The following is a 26,194-nucleotide window of genomic DNA, read 5'->3' as shown; positions in this document are numbered from 1 at the left end:
CATCGGATTCGGAGATTCGGACCTGCAGCAGGGCTTCACCGGGCGGTTCAGTCGTGGTAGGGTCCTCTTCTTCCAGTTCCTCGTTGGTTCTTTCGTTCCAGTGGAGACTCTGTCTTTCCAGTCCCAGAGACCTGTTTTTTATGCAGTTTTCCCCCATTCATACAGCCTGGCTGTCAATCACACAGCAGGGTGGCTGGCCTGGCAAGACCAGTCCCCTTAGCCAATCGGACAAGAGTGTGACTTGGGTTAACAAGGGAACCCATGGCAGGGGTCCAAAGATCCCTCCCTCACATCCTGCCTACCTAGACTATCAGGCGCCTTAAGGGGGGCCTCTGTGCAGAAGCCCGCGAAAAGACAGTGAACAAAGGAATCATCCGCGGTTTGGCACGCAGAGTAAAACATGCGAAAGATTTTAACAAAAAGAAATGACGAATAAACCCAGCCGGAACCAAAATAAAATGTATTTGGTCTAGTGGGTTTATGTCTGAGGTTAATATAATAGCCTGGAACAATACCACATTTATATAATATAATCGCGGTAGGAAAGTTAGGGTAGATACCACTGCCACCAGCCAAGTCTTAGTGTTAAGGGTGCTAAACAAGGCTCTAAAGGGCACAGACAAAAAGAAAAGGAATAAGAGTTAACCCTTTCCAATACTCCATGTAAGATGGGGTGTACTGGTTCTGTGGTTTAAAGTGACTATATAAAGTTGATGGCAACTTTACCTGTTTCTGGGGGACAGTAGTCAACCCCAGAAAAATTGAGTCAGTGGGAAGTCTCAAAGACAACCCTGTGTCACTGCACTGAAGGTGCTGTGTAACACACACAAAAAGTGGTGCACATGAAGTAGGTGAGGCTCCAGTGCCCAAGATCACACAAACAGTTTAAATACACACAGCAAAACACATGTAAGAGTGAGAAAAAGGCTCACACTCTTACCAGGTGGAAATAAATAAACCCTACAAATCCAGCAAAGCTGCTGGGGGGCTCTTTAGGTAAGGGAAATCAGCCATTTAATTGGCCACGTAAGTGCTCATGGAGGGTGGAGAGTGTAAACCTCAGGTGCATGACAACATGGGTTAATGATTTTGATGTAAACATATTTAGGAGAGTACCTTTAAACATCCTCAAATAGATAAATATAGCACCTGGTTGGCAGTACAAAATAATATGAGCAAGTACTAGTTTTAAGAGACACAATTCTGTTGCTGCGCATCCTCTCCGTTTATGGAAAATGGCATTTATTTACATTATATTTAGAAGACATTACACTTGTCTTTCGCAGACTGACACAAAATATTCTAGTTTTACACCACGTAGTTACTGAAACGGTGTAATATACCTTAATATTCTGTGTGAATTAAATAGTTATGGTAAAGTTACCGTCCATTATCTATTTCAATTGTTCCAACAAACTGTTTCTCGTGTTTATATATTTTGTTAAAGTTGGGAAATTCACATGTGGGTGATTGGGACCTAGCCATAGGTGTGTTTGTGAACTTTGATATACAGACGTGCCATACCTTCACCCAAACATCCCTGTAACCCCATATTAACATTTAATGAATTGGTGGTGTTAATCTTTCAGACCACATGTATTATTTGTTTTTATTGTTAAAAGCGCAGATTTAGCTGCAGAGCAGCGGAGCGCTGTACAAACTGTGGGTAGCCAACATGTGGACTGGCATATTTTAACAGTTCAGTACTGTAAGGACTGTCTGACGGTATGTGCATCCATTGGAATTAGTTCTTGGTAAAGTGTTGTTAAAAAAGGCATGTTTTGAGCAATTTGGGAAACTGGAGAATTGTGGGGGCATTCCGGGCTGACACCGGGATGAGTTTCAGAGGGGGAGTGCATGACAAGAGAAGTATTGTTTGCGGGTCTTCTCTTTGCAGACAAGTTGTGATTCAAGCTGTCTGCACGAGGAGCGTGTGCCACCAGATATGTGGAGCTTATCCGCCAGGTACGCTGGTGTGCTACTCGTGACTGCATTGTAGATGATGAATGCAGTCTTGAACAGTATGCTGACTTGGAGCGGAAGCCAATGTAGTTTGTGTAGGATGGGGGTGATTCGGTCAAATTTCTGTGCTCCAGTAATAAGACATGCTGAAGCATGGTGGGATGCTTTTGGGGGAGCCAAGTGAACAGCTGGGAGCCCTGTCAGGAGGACATTCCCCCCAGTGATGTGCAAGACCACCAGGGCCTGCACTACTGTCCGGACGTCTTGCAGCGGGATGAAGGGTTTGATTTTCCAAAGAGTAGAGTCTGAGCCAGGCTATTTGAGCCTCCTTGGCTATCTGTTTCTAGAAGGAAAGACTGCGGTCAGTGGTGAAACCTAAGGAATTCTCTGAGTCTGAGAGCTGTCATATCATGAGCCATTGTTGGACAAGTTGTTTTTTTAGCGGGCCTACCAATGAGGATGAATTCAGTCTTGGATGGGTTTAGTTTGAGGCAGACGGTCAACATCCATGTCTGGATGATGGCTAGGTAATTGCTGAGACAAATCATGTCCTGCACACTATTTATCCCCTGCGTATTAGTGGATGGCTATACTGGGATCTTTGAGGAGAGTGTGCAGAGGCTCCATGTAAAGGTTAAAAAGGATTAGTGAGAGAATGGATATTTGGGGGTCTCTGTAGTAGACCTGGAGTCGTTTTGAATGCAACAAGATCATCTGGACAGCCTGGTGTCTGCCTGAGAGGTAGGAGGTAAACCAATTCAGGACAGTGCCAGAGAATCCCATCCTGTCCGCAAGGAGGGAGAGAAGGGTGTGGTGGTCAACAGTATTAAATGCAGCAGAGAGGTCAAGGAGGATGAGGAGGCATGAGTTGCCCTTATTAATGATTTGGAAGGCTTTATCCACCACCTAGATGGTGGCTGTCTCGATGCTAATCTTGGGGCAGAACCCTGACTGATAGTCATTCAGGAGGTGGAGTTGATTGATTCTGGCGAGTAGTTGTGAAGCAACTACTTTTTCAAAGATTTTGTCAATACATGGGAGGTTCGTAATGGGCCTATAGATGGGTCAAGCCGTCTGAATCTAAGGTTGGTGTTTTCAAAACGAGGTCATGTGAGATGAGTCTTGATGGTGTCTGGGAATGACCCTTCTGTGAGGGAGGCATTGATGATGCTGAGAAGCGCATGGAGGCTGGGATTATATCGTCAGAGTAAGAAGTAGGTTTGAGGGAGGCAATCATTTTTAGCAGAGTGGGGAGAATTTGGTCCAGAGGGGCAGTGTGTGTGCCAGGGTGCAGGGGGTGCAAATGCTGTGAGAGGTTAATTTGATGGTCTCTTGGATTTTGTTTATTTTTTTCAATAAAAAATGTGTTGATTCCGTCACATTTTTCCTGAGGTGCTGGTACCTCGGGACGGGGTGAGGGTTTGGTTCAATGCTTTACTACTTGAAAGAGGGCTTTGCTCCTGTTATTGGGCTCTTTAAGGAGAGGGCCCAGAGGCTCCATATAAAGGTTAATAAAGATTGGTGAGAGGATGGAGCATTGGGGGACTCTGCAGGTGACCTGAAGTTGGTTAGAATGCAACAAGTTCATCTGTACAGCCTGGTGTCTGCCTGAGAGGTAGGAGGTAAACCAACTCAGGACCGTGCCAGAGAATCCCATCCTGTCCGCAAGTAGAGAGAAGGATGAGGTTGCTGACAGTGTCAAATGCAGCTGAGAGGTCAAGGAGGATGAGGAGGCTTGAGACGCCCTTATGCATGATTTGGAGAGCATCATCCACCACCTGAATGGTGGCTGCCTCAATGCTATACTTGGGGCGGAACCCTGACTGATAGTCATTTAGGAGGTGGAGTTGATTGATTCTGGTGAGTCGTTTATCCAAGATGTTCGAATACATGGGAGGTTCGTAATGACCCTGTGGTTGGCCAGGTCACCTGGATTTAGGGTTGGTTTTTTCAAAAGAGGTTGTATGAGACCAGTTTTGAGGGTGTCCGGGAATTATCCTTCTGTGAGGGAGGCATTGATGATGCTGAGAAGCGCAAAGTGCTCTGAGTCCGTCAGTTGTTTAATGATGGAGGCTGGGATTATATCATCAGAGAAAGAAGTAGGCTTCACTTAGGCAATCATTTTTAGGAGATCCAGAGGAGAGAGAGGAGAGAATTCGGTCAAGAGGGGCAGTGTGCGTGCTGGGATGTAGGGGATGCAAATGGCATGAGAGGGTTGATTCATTGGTCTCTCAGATGTTGTCTATTTTTTCAATGAAAAATGTGTTAATTCAGTTGCATTTTTCCGGAACTGCTGTTACCTCGAGGTCGGGTGAGGGTTTGGTCCATTGCTTTAATACTTCAAAGCAAGCTTTGCTACTGTTAAATGCTGCCACGATGGCGGTGAAGTAGTAAGTAGCTTTGGCCCAGGTTATCAGAATCCTATGGTTTGTGCAGAGAGATTTGAGGTTGCTGAGGTCTTCTGGGTTATGGTGTTTGAGCCACCATTTCTCTAGAGTTCAGATTGAGCATTTCTTGGAGGCTTCGCTCGGGGGTGTACCATGGTACGAATGGTTTGGTCTTAGCCCGGCTAGATTTTAGGGTGGCATGAGTATCTACCAGTTTCATAGCAGAGTTGCTGAATAATTCCAGGAGGCACAAGGCCTTCCCGGTGGTGGGGAGGTCTGCAAATATTTCTTCTAGCTCATTGACTGGGAAGGTTTTGAATGAGCACCATTGAATGAGGGTGTGTTTATCCTGAGCTTTGTGGGCCGTAGTCGAGTGGGTGACTGGTGATTCGTTTATCCAAGATGTTCGAATACATGGGAGGTTCGTAATGACCCTGTGGTTGGCCAGGTCACCTGGATTTAGGGTTGGTTTTTTCAAAAGAGGTTGTATGAGACCAGTTTTGAAGGTGTCCGGGAATTATCCTTCTGTGAGGGAGGCATTGATGATGCTGAGAAGCGCAAAGTGCTCTGAGTCCGTCAGTTGTTTAATGATGGAGGCTGGGATTATATCATCAGAGAAAGAAGTAGGCTTCACTTAGGCAATCATTTTTAGGAGATCCAGAGGAGAGAGAGGAGAGAATTCGGTCAAGAGGGGCAGTGTGCGTGCTGGGATGTAGGGGATGCAAATGGCATGAGAGGGTTGATTCATTGGTCTCTCAGATGTTGTCTATTTTTTCAATGAAAAATGTGTTAATTCAGTTGCATTTTTCCGGAACTGCTGTTACCTCGAGGTCGGGTGAGGGTTTGGTCCATTGCTTTAATACTTCAAAGCAAGCTTTGCTACTGTTAAATGCTGCCACGATGGCGGTGAAGTAGTAAGTAGCTTTGGCCCAGGTTATCAGAATCCTATGGTTTGTGCAGAGAGATTTGAGGTTGCTGAGGTCTTCTGGGTTATGGTGTTTGAGCCACCATTTCTCTAGAGTTCAGATTGAGCATTTCTTGGAGGCTTCGCTCGGGGGTGTACCATGGTACGAATGGTTTGGTCTTAGCCCGGCTAGATTTTAGGGTGGCATGAGTATCTACCAGTTTCATAGCAGAGTTGCTGAATAATTCCAGGAGGCACAAGGCCTTCCCGGTGGTGGGGAGGTCTGCAAATATTTCTTCTAGCTCATTGACTGGGAAGGTTTTGAATGAGCACCATTGAATGAGGGTGTGTTTATCCTGAGCTTTGTGGGCCGTAGTCGAGTGGGTGACTGATAATGGGATGGTGGCATAGTCAGACCAGTTAAGTGGGGTACGGTCTGCATAGGTGATGCAGGGGGATGATGTGAAGACTAACTCTAGGGTGTTGACTTTGTTGTGAGTGGGGGAGAGCACAATTTGCATACGATTTAATCATTTCATGTTGCTCTACCTCACCTGATCGACCTTCTAATGCAGCAGTGCTCTCAGCCCATAAGAATGCAATCAGTCTGATCATCTAATACAGAACCACTGACGCTTTCTCTTTCAGACCCCAAACACATTTGCAGTGTGCACAAAGCATAGAGGTATGCTGCTTCAGGCGAACAGCGACAAGGAGATGCACGACTGGCTATATGCCTTCAACCCCTTACTGGCTGGGTCCATACGGTGAGAAAACTTGCGTCCCTTTGCACAACTTTTTTCTTTCTTTTCATTCTTCTTTCCATGTGGATGGGGTCGTACCAAGAAAGAGTTAGACTTTTCACTGCCTCCCCATCATGTCCCTTTATCTGCCTCATTCCAATGGAATTGTATTCTCCTTTCACCCTGGCTTTACTTACTGTTCTGTAGTTCTTCATTGTCTGGTTTGGATACTCCATATCTCATTCTTTATCTGTCTGTGTCTCTTGTTTCTCTATTATTGTTATCTCTCTTATGCATCATCCTTCTGATACGTTCTTGTTCCACCTTTGTTTTTACTGCTCCGGCATTTAGCCAGAAACAGATTTGACCGGAATATCTCTGGGCAATATGAAGAATTGATTTGATTGACTTTTGATGTCCCAAACTTATATTGTTAGCTACAACCTACTGAAACTTGGTACTCGTTTTTCTGCCATTTTGGTTGTTTGTTTTGACCGTCAAAGTGGACTCTATGGGCACATACTTTCATCACTGACTAGGCCCATTTACAATTACAAATCTGAGTTGTTTTATCTCTCTGGGTTGTTTGTTTCAAGTCCTCCTTTATTCGATCCTATTGATTTTTTTCCTCAGCTGCAGTATTTTTCTTTTCTCGAATTGTAGACTATTAACCTTTTTGTTACTTAACACCTCCCTGCATATTTTGACTCATGCATGTTTGTTTCATTTTTGACGGAGTTATTTTTTTCGGTTGTCATATTCTCATTTTCGGACTGTATATTGCCATTTATTCGAGTCAGTTCAAGTGCAGAGTATAATTCTAAAATGATTATATCCAGTAATCGAACATTGAAGGCGTGTCTGTGCTCGTTCTAGGATGATCAGAGCTCTGAAAACAGCAATTCCTTGGAAGTCTTTTAGGTCTCGATTGCAGATGTTGTGGTGCCGTCAGATCTCTTGCAGATACATACGATTAGGGTTAGCTGCAAAGAAAAGTAGCATTCTGTACATGTTAGAGGCACCCGGGCGCCACTTGCTCTGTGGTGCAAGATAGTGCACATGCTGTTGTTATAGGCTCGACCAGGGCTGTGGAATCCAGAGCTACTGTGTACGGGTGGTGGTGTAGAATGCTGCCTGTAAGAGCTACGTTTGTCTTCCCCATCTAGAACTTATGTTCCGTCCAAGTGTAACATTTATATCTACTATTTTTATGTAATGTGAGCGAGCTGCCACAGGATGTATTGCTCAGTGTATCGTGGTGGAGACTTAATTTTAGGATCGGCCACTTTGTAGCAGTCAGAAATACTGTGTAATTTGGGGAGAGTTATATTTAAATTTGCTGCAAACTCGTGTTTGCAGCAAATGTTGCCTTTGTGGGACCATTTTCAAGAAATAGTTCAATGGATCTAATAAATGTATTGTGTTTTTAGAATTTACATTGAAAAATAATGTTAAAACGTTTTACATTAAAGTCAAATAAGAATGAATTAATGTTTCTCCTTTAATAGATTGCATTTCAAATCACTAATATCTGGACATAGTTTGGGGTCCTGTCAGTAGAAATGCATCTATTTAAAATCTGTCTGCTGTCTCTACTGTGCGAAGGCAGAGGTGTTGTTTGTGGTTGTTTTCAGTCTGCAAGATACCTTGCTGGATACATTGCTGGAGCTATGTTTTAGGAGGGATGGAGCCCACACCCTGCCTGGCACCACCAGAAACCCAGAATGATATTTTGTTTGAAGTATCAGCCATAATATGGCATTACTACACACTTCTGCAAGTTTGTTAACAACAATGCTGATCGGTTTTGCAAGCTCCTGGTGGATGGTGGATTCGATTTCCCCGGGGTCTGTTGTTCGAGGGGGCACGTCTCCGTCCCCCCTGATCGAGTTTTGGCTGGTGGCAGTGGATACTACTTTTTATATTCGACCGCGAATATATCTCTATGGAATTTTGCCATTGTTCGAGGCTACCAACTTTAATTATTTAATTCTTATAGCCTCGAACATACCGCCGGTATATTTATTTAATATTAATTCACTGGTTGGTATTTTTTGCCAGAACTTGATTCTAAAATGGCGTTTGTGTTCTCTTCTGTGACTCCAACCCAAGTTGAGCCCTTTGTTCCACTTTTTGGCGGGCTTCTCCACAGAAGCCTCCAAAAGTGGTGCCACTCTGCCTGGGTACCACAGGGGGTGTGAGAGGGGGTTTAGGCACCCTGGACTGAGTTACCTAGGTAACTCAAGTCGCACTCTTGTGTGATTGGCCCAATTGGTGAGCCGGCCGGCTCACCACGTAGCATGTTTGATTGACAGCTAGGCTGAGTGAATGGGGGTGTGCTGCATAAAAGCAGGGCTTTGGGGACTGGAACTTCAGAAGTCGCCACAGGACCTAAGAATCAGAGGAGGGAGAAGCTGAGCTGACCTGCAACGACGACACCACCGGTGGAGCCCTGCTGAACCGTCTCACCACTTTTCCCGACGACAGAGGAGATCTCCAGTCCAGAGAGTCTTCTTCCTTTGATTGGTGGGGATAACAATTTTGCCTTCTTTTCACCTTCCTGGAGCATCTCGTGTCCGCCTTGCCCGCGCCAAGCACCCCGGCAACCGGAATACCACGGTTTACCACTACCGCGAAGAGAAGGGTAGTACCTTTTAACCGAAGAACTCCGCGGCTGGTTTCTTCCCTGGCAGTGCAACGACCTTCATCTTTCCTCCACGGCGAGACCTCCTCTTCCTCTGGACGAAACACCGACTTGCACCTGCTGCCAGGAACAACTGCCCCCGCTGGAGCTTCCTTCACACTTAAGGTACTCTGCCCCGCCTGGCTTCCCTTGCGACAGATCGTTCGGGGTGACAGTAAAGCCTCGACTTTCTAACCTGGGCTAACCTGGGACAACCTAGCTAACTTTTCCTGACTTTAATTTCATCCTTTTTGTGCGAACTATCTACAAGACTCTTTGGGCATAACCCCACTGGGTGAACCTGGACCCCTTCTGCTTGCTCTCTCCAAGAGTGGGCCTTCCAATTGACTTCCTTGCTCTCCAGTAGAACTCTGCCTATCCTGCCTTACTGTGGTTCTTTTAAAAGTATTGAAACTTGTGTGCTTCCTTAACTCTGCCTTTTTCCCTCCCTTTCTTTATAACTTATTAGAGTGTCATTTTATGTTAAGGGCTCACCTCTGTCTGAAAATAAGTGGTGTTTCTCACTAAGACTTGTCTAATAAGTGAATAGGGTTGTATATATATATATATGATAGTGACTGTGTGCTGAATTTACTTACCTCTTTTTGCTAGTGTAAATCACAAGTGTGTCTTTAAATAAATAATTATATACTTTTACACCAAAGCTCTGGTCAGTGTTTGTTTGTGCTACTGTGTCTCTGTACCTATTGTGTATACTCTGCATACTGCCTAACTCTTCTTGAGGGAAGTCTGACTGCTCAGCCACAGCTACCAAGTGAATCTGTGTGGTACAGACTGCTACCAAGTGGGTTTACTGCCAAACACCTGTAGTCTTAAATCTTTTGCAGGGGTCCCTAAGGGAACTGCACAGGTTTCTGCCTAACACTGTTGTACAGCGGTGGGATTTGTATTGAGTATACATTTTAGTGTGCTTATAGATACCTTAGTGCAACTAACCACAAAGCTTAGCACTAAAAGAAGTATTTTCTAAACCATGTCAACTATGGAAAGTTATAGTCAAGTGTCCCTTGCTACAAAAACTGCTGATTGTTTAAGAGTTCTCTGTAAGCATAAGAATCTCCTGACTAAAGGCAAGAAAATGGAGCTAATAGAAAGGTTGTTAGCAAACCAAAATCTGGATGGTGGTTCAGAGGAACCTACCACTCCAGCAAATGTAGATAACAGCAATGATATTGATATGAATGGCAGTATTGATAACTTTGAGTCAGAAGCAGAAGAAGAGGGGGAAGATGTTAGAGTTGTCTCCCCTGGGCCTCTACCTGCCCTGCCAGCTGTACCTACTGGACCCTTACCAGGTCCCACACTTAATCCTCAATATATGGAACTAGAAAAATGAAGCTTGAATTAGAATTCAAAAGAATTAATGCTCAAACAGAACAACGGCACCAAGAACTAAGGCTCAGAGAAATGGAGCTCAACCATGAGCTAGAAATGAAAAAATTGTCTGTGGAAAGTGCTTCTCTCTCCGAAATCTCTAGGAGTTCCAGTCCCAAAAGACCCCGGATGCCTAAGGAGTTGGTGGGTATGTATGAGCCTAAGTTGGATGTGTTGGATTGGTTGAGTTTGTTTGAATATAATCATGGGCTCCAGAACATTACAGGGAATGAGTTACTTTCCTGGTTGTTCTCTAGGCTCCCCCCTGTTGCAATTGATGTGGTCATGGAGTTGGGGGAGGAGGATAAGAAGGATTATGAATGTATGAAACTAGCTTTGATAGCTAGATTTGGGAAGACCCCTTCCCAGTACCTTAAGAGGTTTAGGACCCTAAAAAAGCATGATGGTACGCCTTGGGGTACCTGGGTGAGTGAAAGTTTGAAGAACTTAGAGGAATGGATTAAGGGTTACAAGGTGAACACTTATGGGGGAATGAAGAATCTTGTAATGTTGGAGTCGATTTATGATGCCTGCTCTCCTTGAGCTCAGACAGCACTTGGCTGATTCAAAGGAATTAGATTCCAGGAAACTAGCTAAGGCTGCTGACTTGTGGGTTGCCAACAGGGCTACTCACAAGGACTCTGTGGTAACTCAGAAAAAGGATGAGGGGAAGCAGCCAAAAAGGACTCCAAAGAGAATTCTAATAATTCCAATCCCAAAGAGGGCCCCAAACAGAACAATAAGGGTAAACCACAAGGGAAATCAAATCAGAGTAGTGTACCCTCTGGTGGTAAACCAGAAGGAGGTCAGAGCAAGCCACCATCCCAGAAAGCATTTGGTAAATGCTTTGTTTGTGGCTCACCTGACCATGTGAAAGGAGATCCCAGATGTAAGGGTAAACCTTCAGGGGTCCAGCTTGTCTCCTTAGCCTTCTCTCCAGAGGAGGAAGTACAAATGGCAAGTGGAAACTTTCTACTGCTGGCTGATGAACCCATTGGAGTCTCAGCCAGTGTTTCTTTAGTGTCTCTGGGTCTGTGGGAACAACAGAATTTAGATGTCTATAACTCTATCCCAGATAATACTAAATAGTATTATAAGGACAGTGTCCAGGTGAATGGTCAGGAGACCCCTGCCATTAGGGACACTGGGGCCAGCATAACTGTGGTGGATAAATCGTTTTTCCAGGCTGAGGATGTTGCTAAGGCACCCAAACGCCTCACCAAGTTAGCTGGAGGGCCTGTGCAGATGCTTCCCCAATTACCAGTTCTCATCCAGTGTAATGACATGACTGTGAAGATACCTGTCAGCATACAAAGTGAGGTACCAGGAAGGGTTCTGTTGGGTAATGACCTGAAAACTCTTGGAGTAGTGTCACATACCCCCAGACCACCTAGTAAAAGGTTACAGGAGCTCACCAGGCCTGCAAGGGAGAGAACAATGAGAGGTACTCCCAAGGAGATGATGAAGAAAGATATCACTCCTACTCCACTGGATCTACAACTTGCTATCACGGAACAAAAGGAAGCAAAGGGGAAACCCAAGACTTCCAAGAAACAGCCAACAGCAAGCACTCCAGTGCTTCCAACAAGGACTTCCCCAAGTTGTCCAAAGTTACACCTGTAACTCCACCTGCAGCTGAGGCTGAGAGGGAGGTGCAACCCTGTATGGTGGAACTAGACTCTGAAGAAGAGCTAGTGGAAGGCCAGGAACTCATTGGAGATCTGGATCCTGTTGACCATCCTGAGCTGCAGTCTTTACTGGCAGAAGGTGGACCCAACAGGGCAGACTTCAGTAAGGGAGAGAGAGAATGTCCAACTCTGGAAGGTCTTCACCAACAGGCAGCTTCTCAGGCTGATGGGCAAGAGCCTGAGAAGTATAGGTTGCACTGGGAAGATGGCCTCTTCTACAGTGAACCAACTGAGTCTGCACCTGGAGACTACAAGCGGCTTGTAGTACCTCAAGAAAACAGACAACAGTTCTTGCAACTGGCCCATGAGATTCCTTTGGCTGGTCACTTGAGTTTCAAGAAGACCAAGGAAAGGCTCTCACTCTACTTTTATTGGCCAAAAATGGGGGCTGAGGTAGATAAGTTTTGCAAGAGCCGCCATACCTGCCAGACTTCTGGTAAGGTTGCGTCTAAGAACGTGGCACCTTTAGTGCCTCTCCCAGTTGTGGGAGTCCCATTTGAGAGGGTAGGGATTGACATTGTTGGTCCCCTTGATCCCCCGACCTCCTCAGGCAACAGTTTTATCCTTGTTGTAGTAGACCATGCTACTAGGTACCCTGAGGCAATTCCTATGAGGACTGTTACAGCTCAGGCTGTGGCTAAGGCCGTCCTTGGTATTTTTACCAGAGTTGGGTTTCCTAAGGAAGTAATCTCTGACAGGGGGTCAAATGGTATGTCCCACTACATGGAAGCCATGTGGAAAACCTGTGGAGTTACTTACAAGTTCTCTACCGCCTACCACCCTCAGACAAATGGGTTGGTAGAAAGGTTCAACAGAACCATGAAGAGCATGATAGTTGCTTTAGAGGATCCCCTTAAAAGAAAGTGGGACCCTCTATTGCAATGTCTCCTCTTTGCTTATAGAGAAGTCCCTCAGGAGGGAGTAGGTTATTCTCCCTTTGAACTTCTCTAAGGCCATCCAGTCCGAGGTCCATTGACCCTGATCAAGGAGGGGTTGGAGAGTGCTCCTTCCCCCTAGCCAGTCAGAGTGAATGACTATGTGATAGGTCTCCGCAGGAGAATGTCACAAATGATGGCAGAAGCTAGTGATAACCTGAAAGCTGGACAAGCTCTGGTCAAGCATTGGCATTACCACAAAGCTAAAATGGTTGAGTTCACTCAAGACCAGCTAGTTCTAGTTATGATCCCTTCAAGGCAGAGGGTCTTGCAAGATAAATGGATGGGACCCTTCAAGGTTGTGGGTAAACTTGGAGAGGTGAACTATCTGGTGGACTTGGGCAATCCCAAGGAGGCTCCTAGAGTCTTCCACACCAACCGACTAAAAGCGTATGTCTCCAGACCTGAAGTAGGAGCCTTGCTTCTAGCTTCAACAGAAGAGGAAGAAGAGAGTGAAGCTCTACCTGATCTCATCAGAGGCTTACATTTGGATAAAAAGATTGAAGGAGTAATTCTCTCTTCAAACCTGACACCAGAGCAACAAGAAGAGTGCAAAGCCATGTTAAATCAGTTTGCCTCTCTGTTCTCACTTTCACCAGGCTTGACCCCTTGGGGACAGCATGATATACTCACTGGTGACTGTCTGCCCGTCAAAAGCAGAGGATATAGAACGTCAGAAAATGTAAGGACCCACATCAAAGGGGAGGTCAAGAAGATGCTTGATCTTGGGGTTATAGAGCCCTCTACTAGCCCATGGTCAAGCCCAGTTGTGTTAGTACCAAAGGCAGGATCCAAAGAATTGAGATTCTGTGTGGACTATAGATCTCTTAATGCAGTCACCAAGATTGATGCCCACCCTTTGCCAAGGACAGATGAGTTGGTGGATAGACTTGGTTCAGCCAAGTTCCTCAGCACATTTGACCTTTCGTTGGGCTATTGGCAAATAGCCCTGATAGACCATGCCATGGAAAAGACTACATTTTCTACCCCAGTTGGCTTATACCAATTTAAGGTTATGCCTTTTGGACTGAAGAATGCACCTGCTACATTACAAAGAATGGTGAATCAGGTTCTGAATGGGATGGATGACTTCTGCATGGCATACTTGGATGACATTGCAGTATTCAGCCAATTATGGGAAGAACATGTGAACCACTTAGGGTATGTTTTGCAGGCTCTTGGACAGGCCAATCTGACCATAAAGCCAAGTAAATGCCAAATTGGTCAGAGTAAGGTGGTCTACCTTGTGCATGAGGTAGGAGGTGGAGAAATAAGGCCTTTGCTCAGTAAGATTGAAGCTGTGCAAAATTGGACAACACCTACTACTCAAACCCAGGTGAGAGCCTTCCTAGGCCTCACTGGGTATTACAGGAATTTCATTGAGAACTATGGGACCATAGCTTCTCCACTGAATGTGATCTCCTCGCCCAAAGTTCCCTAAGAAGGTCAAATGGAATGAGGAATGCAATCAGGCCTTTGAAAACCTGAAGAAAGCTCTTTGCCAAGCACCAGTATTGAGAGCTCCTGACTATCACCAAATTTTCATTGTGCAGACAGATGATTCTAATGTAGGTATAGGTGCAGTGCTTAGCCAACTGGATGAGAAAGGTAGGGAGCACCCCATTTGCTTCATCAGTAGAAAACTGAAGGATCCTGAGACAAGGTGGGCAACAATCGAAAGAGAATGCTTTGCTATTGTGTGGACACTGAAGAAGTTTAGGCCATACTTGTATGGTTCTACTTTTGTCATTCAGACTGACCACCAACCCTTGAGATGGTTAATGCAAATGAAGGGAGAAAATCCAAAACTATTGAGATGGTCAATCTGCCTGCAAGGGTTTGATTTCACCATTGAGCACAGGTCAGGGTGTCACCATCAAAATGCTGATGGACTCTCTAGGATGTATGTCATCGACTAGAGGTACGAGGTTCATCCAGGAGTGTATTAAATCCTCCTGTCCCTTAGTCTGGGGGGGGCGAGTGTTAGGGAGAATTCTCTGTAAGGCTAATTTCCCAAACCTAGTGAGTCCCCCAGCAGCTTTGCTGGATTTTTGGGGTTATTTTTTCTCCTGCTAAGAGTGAGATTCTTTATACTCCCAATCTTAGACATGATTTGAGGTGTTCCTTTATCTTTCAATGTGTTTTATGGGCTATGGGGTCTTTTACTCTATAGGGTCTCATGTGTTTTTGATGTGGGTTACACAGCACCCTCCGTGCCGTAACCCAGGGGTGTCGTAGCGGCCCCCCAACATAGACTCCATACCCTGGGACTGACTACTGTCTCCCAGGGCATGTAAAGTCACCATTGGCTTTACTAGTCCCAAATTATGAACAGAAACCAGTACAAACCATCATATTGTGGACGTACTGGTTGGGGCAATTCGATTGCCCCGGGGTCTGTTGTTCGAGGGGGTACGTCTCCGTCCACCCTGATCGAGGTTTGGCTGGTGGCAGTGGATACTACTTTTTATATTCGACCGCGAATATATCTCTATGGGATTTTGCCATTGTTCGAGGCTACCAACTTTAATTATTTAATTCTTATAGCCTCGAACATATGCCGGTATATTTATTTAATATTAATTCACCGGTTGGTATTTTTTGCCAGAACTCGATTCTAAAATGGCGTTTGTGTTCTCTTCTGTGACTCCAACCCAAGTCGAGCCCTTTGTTCCACTTATTGGTGGGCTTCTCCACAGAAGCCTCCAAAAGTGGTCCCACTCTGTCTGGGTACCACAGGGGGTGTGGGAGGGGGTTTAGGCACCCTGGACTGAGTTACCTAGGTAACTCAAGTCTCACTCTTGTGTGATTGGCCCAAGTGGTGAGCCGGCCGGCTCACCACTTAGCATGTTTGATTGACAGCTAGGCTGAGTGAATGGGGGTGTGCTGCATAAAAGCAGGGCTTTGGGGACTGGAACTTCAGAAGTCACCACAGGACCTAAGAATCTGAGGAGGGAGAAGCTGAGCCGACCTGCAACGACGACACCACCGGTGGAGCCCTGCTGAACCGTCTCACCACTTTTCCCGACGACAGAGATCTCCAGTCCGGAGAGTCTTCTTCCTTTGACTGGTGGGGATAACCAGTTTTGCCTTCTTTTCACCTTCCTGGAGCATCTCGTGTCCGCCTTGCCCGTGCCAAGCACCCCGTAAACCGGAATACCACGGTTTACCACTACCGTGAAGAGAAGGGTAGTACCTTTTAACCGAAGAACTCCGCGGCTGGTTTCTTCCCTGGCAGTGCAACGACCTTCATCTTTCCTCCACGGCGAGACCTCCTCTTCCTCTGGACGAAACACCGACTTGCACCTGCTGCCAGGAACAACTGCCCCCGCTGGAGCTTCCTTCACACTTAAGGTACTCTGCCCCCGCCTGGCTTCCCTTGCGACAGATCGTTCGGGGTGACAGTAAAGCCTAGACTTTCTAACCTGGGCTAACCTGGGATAACCTAGCTAACTTTTCCTGACTTTAATTTCATCCTTTTTGTGCGAACTATCTACAAGATTCTTTGGTCATAACCCCACTGGGTGAACCTGGACCCCTTCTGCTTGCTCTCTTCAAGAGTGGGCCTTGCAATTTACTTCCTTGCTCTCCAGTAGAACTCTGCCTATCCTGCCTTACTGTGGTTCTTTTAAAAGTATTGAAACTTGTGTGCTTCCTTAACTCTGCCTTTTTCCCTCCCTTTCTTTATAACTTATTAGAGTGTCATTTTATGTTAAGGGCTCGCCTCTGTCTGAAAATAAGTGGTGTTTCTCACTAAGACTTGTCTAATAAGTGAATAGGGTTGTATATATATGATAGTGACTGTGTGCTGAATTTACTTACCTCTTTTTGCTAGAGTAAATCACAAGTGTGTCTTTAAATAAATAATGATATACTTTTACACCAAAGCTCTGGTCAGTGTTTGTTTGTGCTACTGTGTCTCTGTACCTATTGTGTATACTCTGCATACTGCCTAACTCTTCTTGAGGGAAGTCTGACTGCTCAGCCACAGCTACCAAGTGAATCTGTGTGGTACAGACTGCTACCAAGTGGGTTTACTGCCAAACACCTGTAGTCTTAAATCTTTTGCAGTGGTCCCTAAGGGAACTGCACAGGTTTCTGCCTAACACTTACATTGTGGAAAATCAGGCCACTTCCTCAAAGAATGTCCAGTGAAACCACCAAAGAGAACGGTTGGAGCCACAGAGAAGGAAGATAATAACAAGGAGTCGGAAAACTACCAAGCCCAGCAAGCGTAGAGGTCCGCTTGTCGAGCGAGAAGGATGAGCCACAGACCTCACACTTTGCATTACCAGTAATTTTGATTAATCATCAACAACCGTCTCGGATGCATGCTGTCGAAGCATACATAGACAGCGGAGCAGTTGGGAATTATGTAAACCAAGATCTGGCAACAGAGATGGGGCTTCCCTTATGCTCTAAGTCGACTACTGAACAAGTTACTACTGTTGATGGGACAGAAATAGCTTCCGGACCAATAACCCAATGTACAGCAGCACTAACCCTACTGTGCCAGGATGGACTCTGAGAATCTATTGCATTCGATCTCATCAAAGCTCCTCAGTTTCAACTAATCTTAGGGATGCCATGGTTGGTAGCTCACAACCCTCCAAGAAGTTGGCCTTTTCCGATGATTGTGCTTGCACCTGTTATTACCAAGAAAAGGGGAAAACAGACTTATGTACATCTGCTACTCCCAGTACGGCAGTGATTGTACTAGGTGTGACTAGTACTCTACCAAATGAATACCAAGATTTTCAAGACATGTTCCAGAAAGAACAAGCAAATACTCTACCACCACACAGGCCCTACAATTGTCAGATCAACCTCATACCTGGTGCGCAAATTCCTTGTGGCCGAATCTATGCACTTACTTAATCAGCAAACCTCCATTTGAAATCTAATATTGATAAGTACCTGGCAAATGGATTTATCCGCCCGTCTAAATCACCGGCAGCCAGTCCCTTATTCTTTGTACCTAAGAAGGAAGGAGATTTGAGGACTTGCATCGACTATCGCGCATTAAACCAGATCACAGTAAAAAACCGTTATCCACTGCCCCTTATTCACGAATTATTGGATCAAGTCAAAGACTCCCAAATCTATACCAAACTGGACCTTAGGGGGGGCGTACCATCTTGTTCGAGTGAAGAAAGGAGACGAATGGAAAACCACCTTTCATACCAAATACTGCTTGTACGAGTACCAGGTAATGCCTTTTGGACTTTGCAACGCTCCCGGTGCATTCCAGTACTTTATGAATGATGTTTTGCGGGAGTTCATCGACATTTGCGCCCTGGTTTACATTGATGACATCTTAGTGTATTCTGCTACAAAAGAAGACCATGTCAGGCATGTCTGCTCCGTCCTTACTAAACTCCGCCAACATAAACTGTATGCTAAACTCGAAAAATGCTCTTTTCATGTCACCGAAGTGGAGTTCCTCTGTTTTATCCTCACACCAAAAGGTATCAGAATGGATAGGCACAAGGTAGATGCCTTTCTTAACTGGCCGTCACCAACTTCATTTAAAGGAATCCAGAGTATGTTGGGCTTTGCAAACTTTTACTGCCGATTCATCCCAGATTTTTCCCAAATAGTGCAACTTAAGAAAAACTTCACTTCTGCTCCAGTTCTACGGCATCCTCACCCAGACCTCCCTTATATAGTTGAAACAGATGCCTCTAGCATGGCTATGGGAGCTGTTCTCTCGCAAAGGGACCCAGGAACTGGCCAGTTACACCCCGTGGCCTTCTGGTCATGAAAATTCTCACCTCCTGAACTCAACTATGCTATCACAGACAAAGAACTCTTGGCTATAAAATCAGCTTTCAAGGCATGTCGACACTATCTCCTTGGTGCTAGACATACTGTCACGGTCATAACTGATCATCGAAACCTGCAATACCTAAAAACAGCCAAGGCTCAATCATCCCGTCAACTGCGGTGGGCTCTTTTCTTCGCTGAATATGACTATGTGTTCACCTACCGGCCAGGAGTCCAAAACGGAAAGGCTGATGCCTTGTCCCCCATGGGTGTTGATGAAAAGGTATGCATAACTCCAGATTCAGTAGCCTTAATTCCAGAAAACAAACTCCTGGGTCTTACAACAACATTGACACCGGGTGAACTCCACAACAAGGTCCAACTTTTAATGGATCCCACTTTCTCACAGAGTGGTGTACTCAAGGAGAACATTACACCATTAAAGACCAGTTACCATATTTTAAGAACCGTCTATACTTGCCAAGTAAAGATTTACAAGAGCAGGTTATTTCGGGTTATCGCGACTCCCTGATTGAAGGTCATCCTGGAATTGCCAAAACTCTAGCTAAAGTAAAATGAAACTATTGGTGGCCCACATGGCGTAAAGACATCATACAATTTATCCAATCTTGCGGTGTGTGTGCACAAAACAAGTCCCAAAAGCAGAAACCAGCTCGCCTTCTCCAACCATTGGAAAGTCCTCCCGCACCATGGCACACACTGTCCCTTGATTTCATTACAGATCTACCTCTCAGTCAAGGATTCAACACCATCTTAGTAGTTGTAGACTTGTTCTCTAAAATGGCACGCTTTATTCCTTTTAAGGGTCTTCCAAATGCATCTAATTTAGCAAAAGTATTCCTGGAGGAAATTGTACGGCTACATGGCTTTCCATCTGTCTTAATCTCAGATCGAGGTAGTCAGTTAGTATCCAACTTCTGGAGGAAATGCTGTTCAATGGCCCAAATTGACATTCGACTATCCACAAGTCAAAATCCTAAAACAGATGGCCAAACAGAAAGAACAAACCAAACCCTCGAGCAATAATTACGTTGCATCTTACATCAAGTGGAAAGAGATTGGATGGACTTGTTATGGATAGCTGAATATGCCTATAATAATTCTTTACACGCCAGCACTGGACAAACCCCTTTCTACACTATATATGGTAGACATCCACATACTTCAGAATTGGATCTCCCAACCCCTTTGGAAATGCCAGCGGTTAAAACCCTACATACTACTATTTCCCAGGCCTTCAAAGAAGCAGCAGAACATTTACTCCAAGCCAAGAACAGACAAAAGAAATTTGCTGACCAACATCGTAGTAAAGCCCCCGACTATCAAATTGGAGACAAGGTCTGGTTAGCATCAAAATATGTGCCCATAAAAGGGACTCAGACCTTTCGTCGCCGATATCTGGGTCCTTATTCTATTGAATCCATAATAAATCCAGTGGCAGTTAAATTAGACCTACCACCCACTATGCAGATTCATCCTGTGTTTCACATATCACTCCTGGAACCGGCACAACCCGGTTCTCGGGTTACAACACCACCAAAACCAGTATTAATTGACAGAGAACTAGAGTTTGAAGTAAAGGATATCCTAGACTCAAATACACCAGATCCTAACTATACTACTTAGTAGATTGGAAGGGATACGGCCCTCAAGACAGATCAGGGGAACCTAGTGAATACATCCATGCACCTCGCTTAACTAAAAAGTTCCATCAGAATTACCCAGCCAAACCAGGACCAGGCAGAAGTGCTACCGTGAGAGGGGCCTTGAGGGGGAGTGCTGTCATGACCCTTGCCCCTGGCCCTCACTGGCAAGTCAGCCTTCCAGTGAGGGCCAAGTCAAAGGCCTTAAAACCTCATCCAAGACTGTCTTGGAGTCAGTTCTGGTGCCTTTGGCGCCAGGCTCATAACCATCATGAAGACCAACATTAGAATGGGACTATTTACTTGGGACTATCTAACTTGGGGGGTTCAGCCAACATAGAGGCACACACATAGCTCAGTTACAAGGAACTGAGCTATGCAATCTAGTCTTGGGACTACTTTACCTGGACTACTTTGGGTATGGCAGGCCTGGGACTATTTTACCTGGACTACTTTACCTGAGACTATTTAAACCACACCCAAACAGCAGAACATGCTTTGCGTTATTATGCTGTGGGCAGCGTAACGCTCACCGTGTCCAGTTCTTTGATGCCAGTTTACCTGAAACTGAGGACCTGCAGAGAGAGAAAGAACACTACGAAACTTACCTGGAACAGTATCCTGTCTTCAATCCATCGCCGACTTCAGTTCCACTCAGCTGAAGGTGCGAACTCCATCATCCGGCACCGCATGCATCCTGGAATACCATAACCTGGAAAGAGGAGAAAGAAAGACAGTTTAGTAAGAGTTTACTCACTTTTCCTTCCGAATGAAGAAAGCCACACAATTCTTACCCAGGTAGTCATCTCCTGGTCAGTATCATTGCTGGAGACGCCAGCAACACTTGCTCGGATCAGCTCCGAACAAAACAGGAACCTTCACTAACGGGGATCCTTACATTCTCTCACTTCATGCACTTCGCCCACCAGCCGGCATTATTCAGCCGACAGCGCTGCCTGGGCCAAACACACTAAGAACACCCAGTGTCCAGGTTACCAAGTAGTATTCCCGCATCAATCTTGACATTAATCCTGCTGCAACCAAACAGATTGGATCTGTATCATTGCCCAGCTGGCCACCCATTTGACTCGGGGTGCCTCTCCTTTAGTTTCCCGTGCTCCAGCTTCAAGCAAACACAGAATGCCTCCCAGTGATCGCAGATAGTGGTATCCAGTTGAGAGCCAAGCACACCCCAACATCAGACAGACTTTAACTAGGAAGAGGATTGTAAATCGAGGGGGACCCCCCAAGAAGACACATAAGAAGAAGTCAGCCTGTAGAAGTGTATTCGTTTTTGAAGGTTGGACCCTAAAGAAAAGTGCGATGGGATCTCATTGAAAGCTGACCCCGCAAGAAATTAAGTCTACAAGAAGACTGATACGATTGTGCATTTAATTGAATGTTGTGTAAATTTTACCCCTGAAGAATTTCCTTGTCAATAGTGTGTAAGTGTGTAAGGAATGAAACATGTCGGGTATGGTATGGATGTGGTATGAAAGTAAGCATGATTTTTAGGAAGAATAAGTGTAAGGTTTTTACGGACTGGGTTGCTTGTTTCGACGATAGGAGTGAGCAACTTGGAGATCCAGGTTAAGAGATGAATTTTTGTTAATTACTAAATGGTCAACTGTTACATGAGATTAAATGTACACAACGATATTGCATGGTAATGGTGCAGATATTGTGATTTGCATACTATCAGAAATACTCCTTTTTAAAAAAGATTAAAAAATTGGAACTGTGAAGAAGAAAAGATAAAAGAAAAAAAGATTTTTACTGTTGAAATATGAAAAATAAAATACTATTTTTTGATACAATGTGGTGTAGTATGAGAATTTAATGGCTATTAACCTCATACAGTAAGGTTCAACCAAATATGGACTTGGGGAAGCAAGGGACCGAGTGAACATTGTGTATTGTTTAAGAGTTCTGTTTATAGAGGGCTGTTCACTATCGGTCATAGGAAATATTACCTCTAGTCTCTCTTAAGTTTAGTGTCAGTATCATTGCTGGAACATCACGGCGCTCGACGAGGAACATCACAACCTGCAAGGAGAGAAAAGACACAGGTTAGCAATATAAAAGGCGAAAAAGTGCCGCGCATCGCGCATTATTCACCGGACAGCATCGCGCACACCGCGCTTTCGTCTACCGGCCCATGCTCATCTTCAAACTGCATGACAACTCCAAAATACCTTTCCATACCTAAAAGGAAAGAAGCAAGACATTATTATTCGAACTAAGAGGAACATAAGAACTGCATATAAAGACTGTAAAGCAGCAAACCTATGGAGTCGCAGCAGGCCTGGATTCTCACAGGGGGGGCTTGCACCAGTGAAGTAACTTGGTTGCTGCTTGCCCCCCACATCTACGCACCCCGACCATGAGGAACAGGACGGAGAATCCACCTTCTACAATATTAAGGTCTGGAGAGGGCCAAAGGGGAAGGAAGGAGTTGAGGCCATGGGAGGTGGGAAAACATAGACAATCTGGTATTGAATCCAGCTCTCCTATATTGCAGACCCATTTTTAACCAGAGGCCTTACCAAGGGACCGGGAGAGGGTTTGAGAGTGCAAATCATACAACCAGGGCTGGGTGGCGTCGCCGTGGATACCAGGTGAGCGTAACAATGTCCTTGTTGGTAGCACAGGGGTGCTGTCTGACTTTTTCCTGGAGATCTTGGGTTTCCCCTTTGCCGCTGTTTTCCTAGAAATAGCAGTGAGAAACGTCTGTGGAGTGGGAGTGATAGTTTCCTCTATCACCTCCTCCAGAGAGCCTCTCAAGGTCCTCTCCCTTGCAGGCCTAGTGAGCTCCTTTCTCCTCTTACTGGCAGGCCTGGGGTGCTTGACACAACTCCAAGACGTTTCAGGTCATTACCCAACAGGACTCTCCCAGGCACTTCACTCTGCACACTAACAGGTATTTTGACATTCATATTACACTGGATGAGAGCTGCTAACTGGGGAAGTATTTGCACAGGGCCTCCAGCTAACTTGGTGAGGCGTTTGGATGCCTTAGCAACATCCTCCACCTTGAAAAATGATTCATCCACCACAGTTATGCTGGCTCCAGTGTCTCCGATGGCAGGGGTCCCCTTACCATTCACAAGAACACTATCTTTATAATACTCTTTAGTATTATCTGGGATAGAATTATAGACATCTAAATTATGTTGTTCCCACAGGCCCAGGGACACTAAAGAAACACTAGCTGAGACTCTAATGAGTACATCAGCCAGTAGGTGAATGTTTCCACTGGCCATGGGTACTTCTTCCTCTGGGGAGAAGGCTAAGAGACAGTGTGGACCCCTGAAGGTTTACCCTTACATCTGGGATCCCTGTTCACATGGTCAGTTGACCCACAAGCATAACATTTCCCAAATATCTTGATGAATGGGGGTTTGTTCTGACCTCCTTCTGGTGTGGGTCCAGATGGTGCGCAAGCCTGATTTGGTTTCCCTTGTGGTTTACCCTTATGTTACTGTTTGTGGCCCTCTTTTGGATTGGAGGTATTAGAATTCTCCTTGTTATCTTTCTTTGGCTGCTTTCCCTCATCCTTCTTCTGAGTAGCCCCAGAATCCTTGAGTAGCCCTGTTGGCAACCCATAAGTCAGCAGCCTTAGCTAACTTCTTTGGATCTATCTCCTTAGAATCAGCCAAGTGCTGTCTGAACTCAGGAGAGCAGGCATCATAAATTGACTCCAACATAGCAAGAGTTCTCATAACTTCATAAGTGTTCACTCTGTAACCCTTAACCCAACCATCTAAGTTTTTCAAACATTCACATACCCAGGTAGCCCAATGGGTACCATCATGCTTTTTGAGGGTCCTAAACCGCTTAAAGGCATGGTCTAGTAAAAAGTTTTATTTAAAAAATAGATAGGTAACATAAAAAAAAATACTAGCATTCTCTTTTTTAAAACTTCCTATGTAAAATTTTGAGCTATTCAAGCTCAAAATTTGCAAAAGCAAGCACATGGGCGCATCCATTTTGTGAAATGGATGCCCGCCTGTGCTGGCTTTTGCTTTTGCGGCACTAATGAAGGAAAAGCCAGCCAGCTGTAGTAAACAAAAGCTACCGCTGGGTGGCTTTCCCTTCATTAGTGCTGTACGCGGAGGACGGGGACCGGAGACCAGAGCAGGAAAGCTGCAGCTGAATCTCGGTAAGTGCTATTTATTTATTTTTTTAAATAAGCACTAGCTGCGGTTTTTTTCTAAGTTTTCCAGGCTGGAGGAGCCCGGAAAACTTAGAAATTAAACCGCAGCTTTAAAAACATTGTATTTATGTTTGCGGTCGCTTTTGAAGCGACCGCAAACATAAATACAACGTTATTGTGTTGAAAAACGCTGCGGTTTTTCTTTCCAAGTTTCTCAGGCTCCTCCGGCTCGGAGGAGCCTGAGAAACTCGGAAAGAAAAACCGCAGCGTTTTCCAACACAACCGCGTTGTGTTTCTGCCTGCTGTGGCTATCACTTTGGGTCTCCGGTGCTCCTAGTGGAGCACCGGAGACCCAAAGTGAAAGCCACAGCAGGCAGAAACACAACGCGGTTGTGTTTACATGCCGCGTAGTGTTTCTGCCTACAGCTGATTTCCCATTTGGGGCTCTCGGGCTCCCCGTGGGGAGCCCGAGAGCCCCAAATGGGAAATGCTAAATGCTGCGTTGTTTCTGCCTGAATCTGCTTTCCCATTTGGGGCTCTCGGGCTCCCGTGGGGAGCCCGAGAGCCCCAAATGGGAAAGCAGATTCAGGCAGAAACACAATGCGGTTGTGTTGGAAAACGCTGCGGTTTTTCTTTCCGAGTTTCTGAGGCTCCTCCGAGCCGGAGGAGCCTGAGAAACTTGGAAAGAAAAACCGCAGCGTTTTCCAACACAATAACGTTGTATTTATGTTTGCGGTCGCTTCAAAAGTGACCGCAAACATAAATACAATGTTTTTAAAGCTGCGGTTTTATTTCTAAGTTTTCCGGGCTCCTCCAGCCCGGAAAACATAGAAAAAAAAACGCAGCTAGTGCTTATTTTAAAAAAAAAATAAATAGCACTTACCGAGATTCAGCTGCAGCTTTCCTGCTTTGGTCTCCGGTCCCCGTCCTCCGCGTACAGCACTAATGAAAGGAAAGCCACCCAGCGGTAGCTTTTGTTTACTACAGCTGGCTGGCTTTTCCTTCATTAGTGCCGCAAAAGCAAAAGCCAGCACAGGAGGGCATCCATTTCACAAAATGGATGCACCCATGTGCTTGCTTTTGCAAATTTTGAGCTTGAATAGCTCAAAATTTTACATAGGAAGTTTTAAAAAAGAGAATGCTAGTATTTTTTTTATGTTGCCTATCTATTTTTTAAATAAAACTTTTTACTAGACCATGCCTTTAAGGTACTGGGAAGGGGTCTTCCCAAATCTAGCAATTAAAGCTAGCTTCACAAACTCATAGTCCATCCTATCCACCTCCCCCAACTCCATCACAACATCAGATGCAACAGTGGGTAGCCTAGAGAAGAGCCAGGGAAGCAATTGATTCCCTGTAAGACCTTGAATACCACGGTTATATTCAAACAATCCAACCAATCCAAAATATCAAGCTTAACCTCATACATATCCACAATTTCTTTAGGCATACAGGGTCTCTTAGGACTGGAAGCATTTTCAAGAGATAACCTTTTAATTTCTAGTTCATGATTCAACTCCATTTCTCTGAGTTTAAGTTCTTGATGCTTTTGTTCAGTTTGAGCATTTAAACGTTTGAATTCCAATTCAAGCCTCATTTTCTCTAGAGCAATGAATTCAGGACTGCGTGTAGAACCTGTGGCGGTCCCAGTGGACAAGAGTTGAGGTTGCTGAGCAGGCAAGGGAGCAGTGAGGCCTACATTAGGAGACACATCTGCCTCTTCCAACTCATCATTAACAGACACATTATCATCCTCAATACTTTCCACATTTGCTGGAGAGTCACGTATTTCAGACCCACTCCCCAGACTGTGGTTCTTTAACAACTTTTCAATCAATTCAGACTGTTTGCCTTTGGCAGAGAGGTTCCTTTCTCTACACATATTTTTTAAATAATCCACAGTGTAACTAA

The 26,194-nt window shown here is 45.1% G+C and overlaps 1 protein-coding gene across 7 annotated transcripts in view; it reads left to right on the top strand.

Annotated features, from left to right (window-relative positions):
- Positions 1–26,194, top strand: part of KIF1A (kinesin family member 1A) — a 4,129,412-nt gene that overhangs the window by 4,008,971 nt on the left and 94,247 nt on the right. For 2 of the 7 annotated variants that reach the window (XM_069618144.1, XM_069618140.1), the window contains one exon: positions 5,902–6,020. The exons of the other annotated variants lie outside the window; for them this stretch is intronic. In XM_069618144.1, coding sequence (XP_069474245.1) covers positions 5,902–6,020 — 119 coding nt within the window. The remainder of the gene's footprint in view (positions 1–5,901; positions 6,021–26,194) is intronic. 7 annotated transcript variants of the gene reach the window in all.

Source organism: Ambystoma mexicanum, chromosome 10, assembly GCF_040938575.1.
Source record: "Ambystoma mexicanum isolate Mex_15411 chromosome 10, UKY_AmexF1_1, whole genome shotgun sequence".
Lineage (NCBI taxonomy): Eukaryota > Metazoa > Chordata > Amphibia > Caudata > Ambystomatidae > Ambystoma > Ambystoma mexicanum.
Note: the sequence above shows the minus strand (reverse complement) of the source record. Positions and strands in the feature narration are given on the sequence as shown.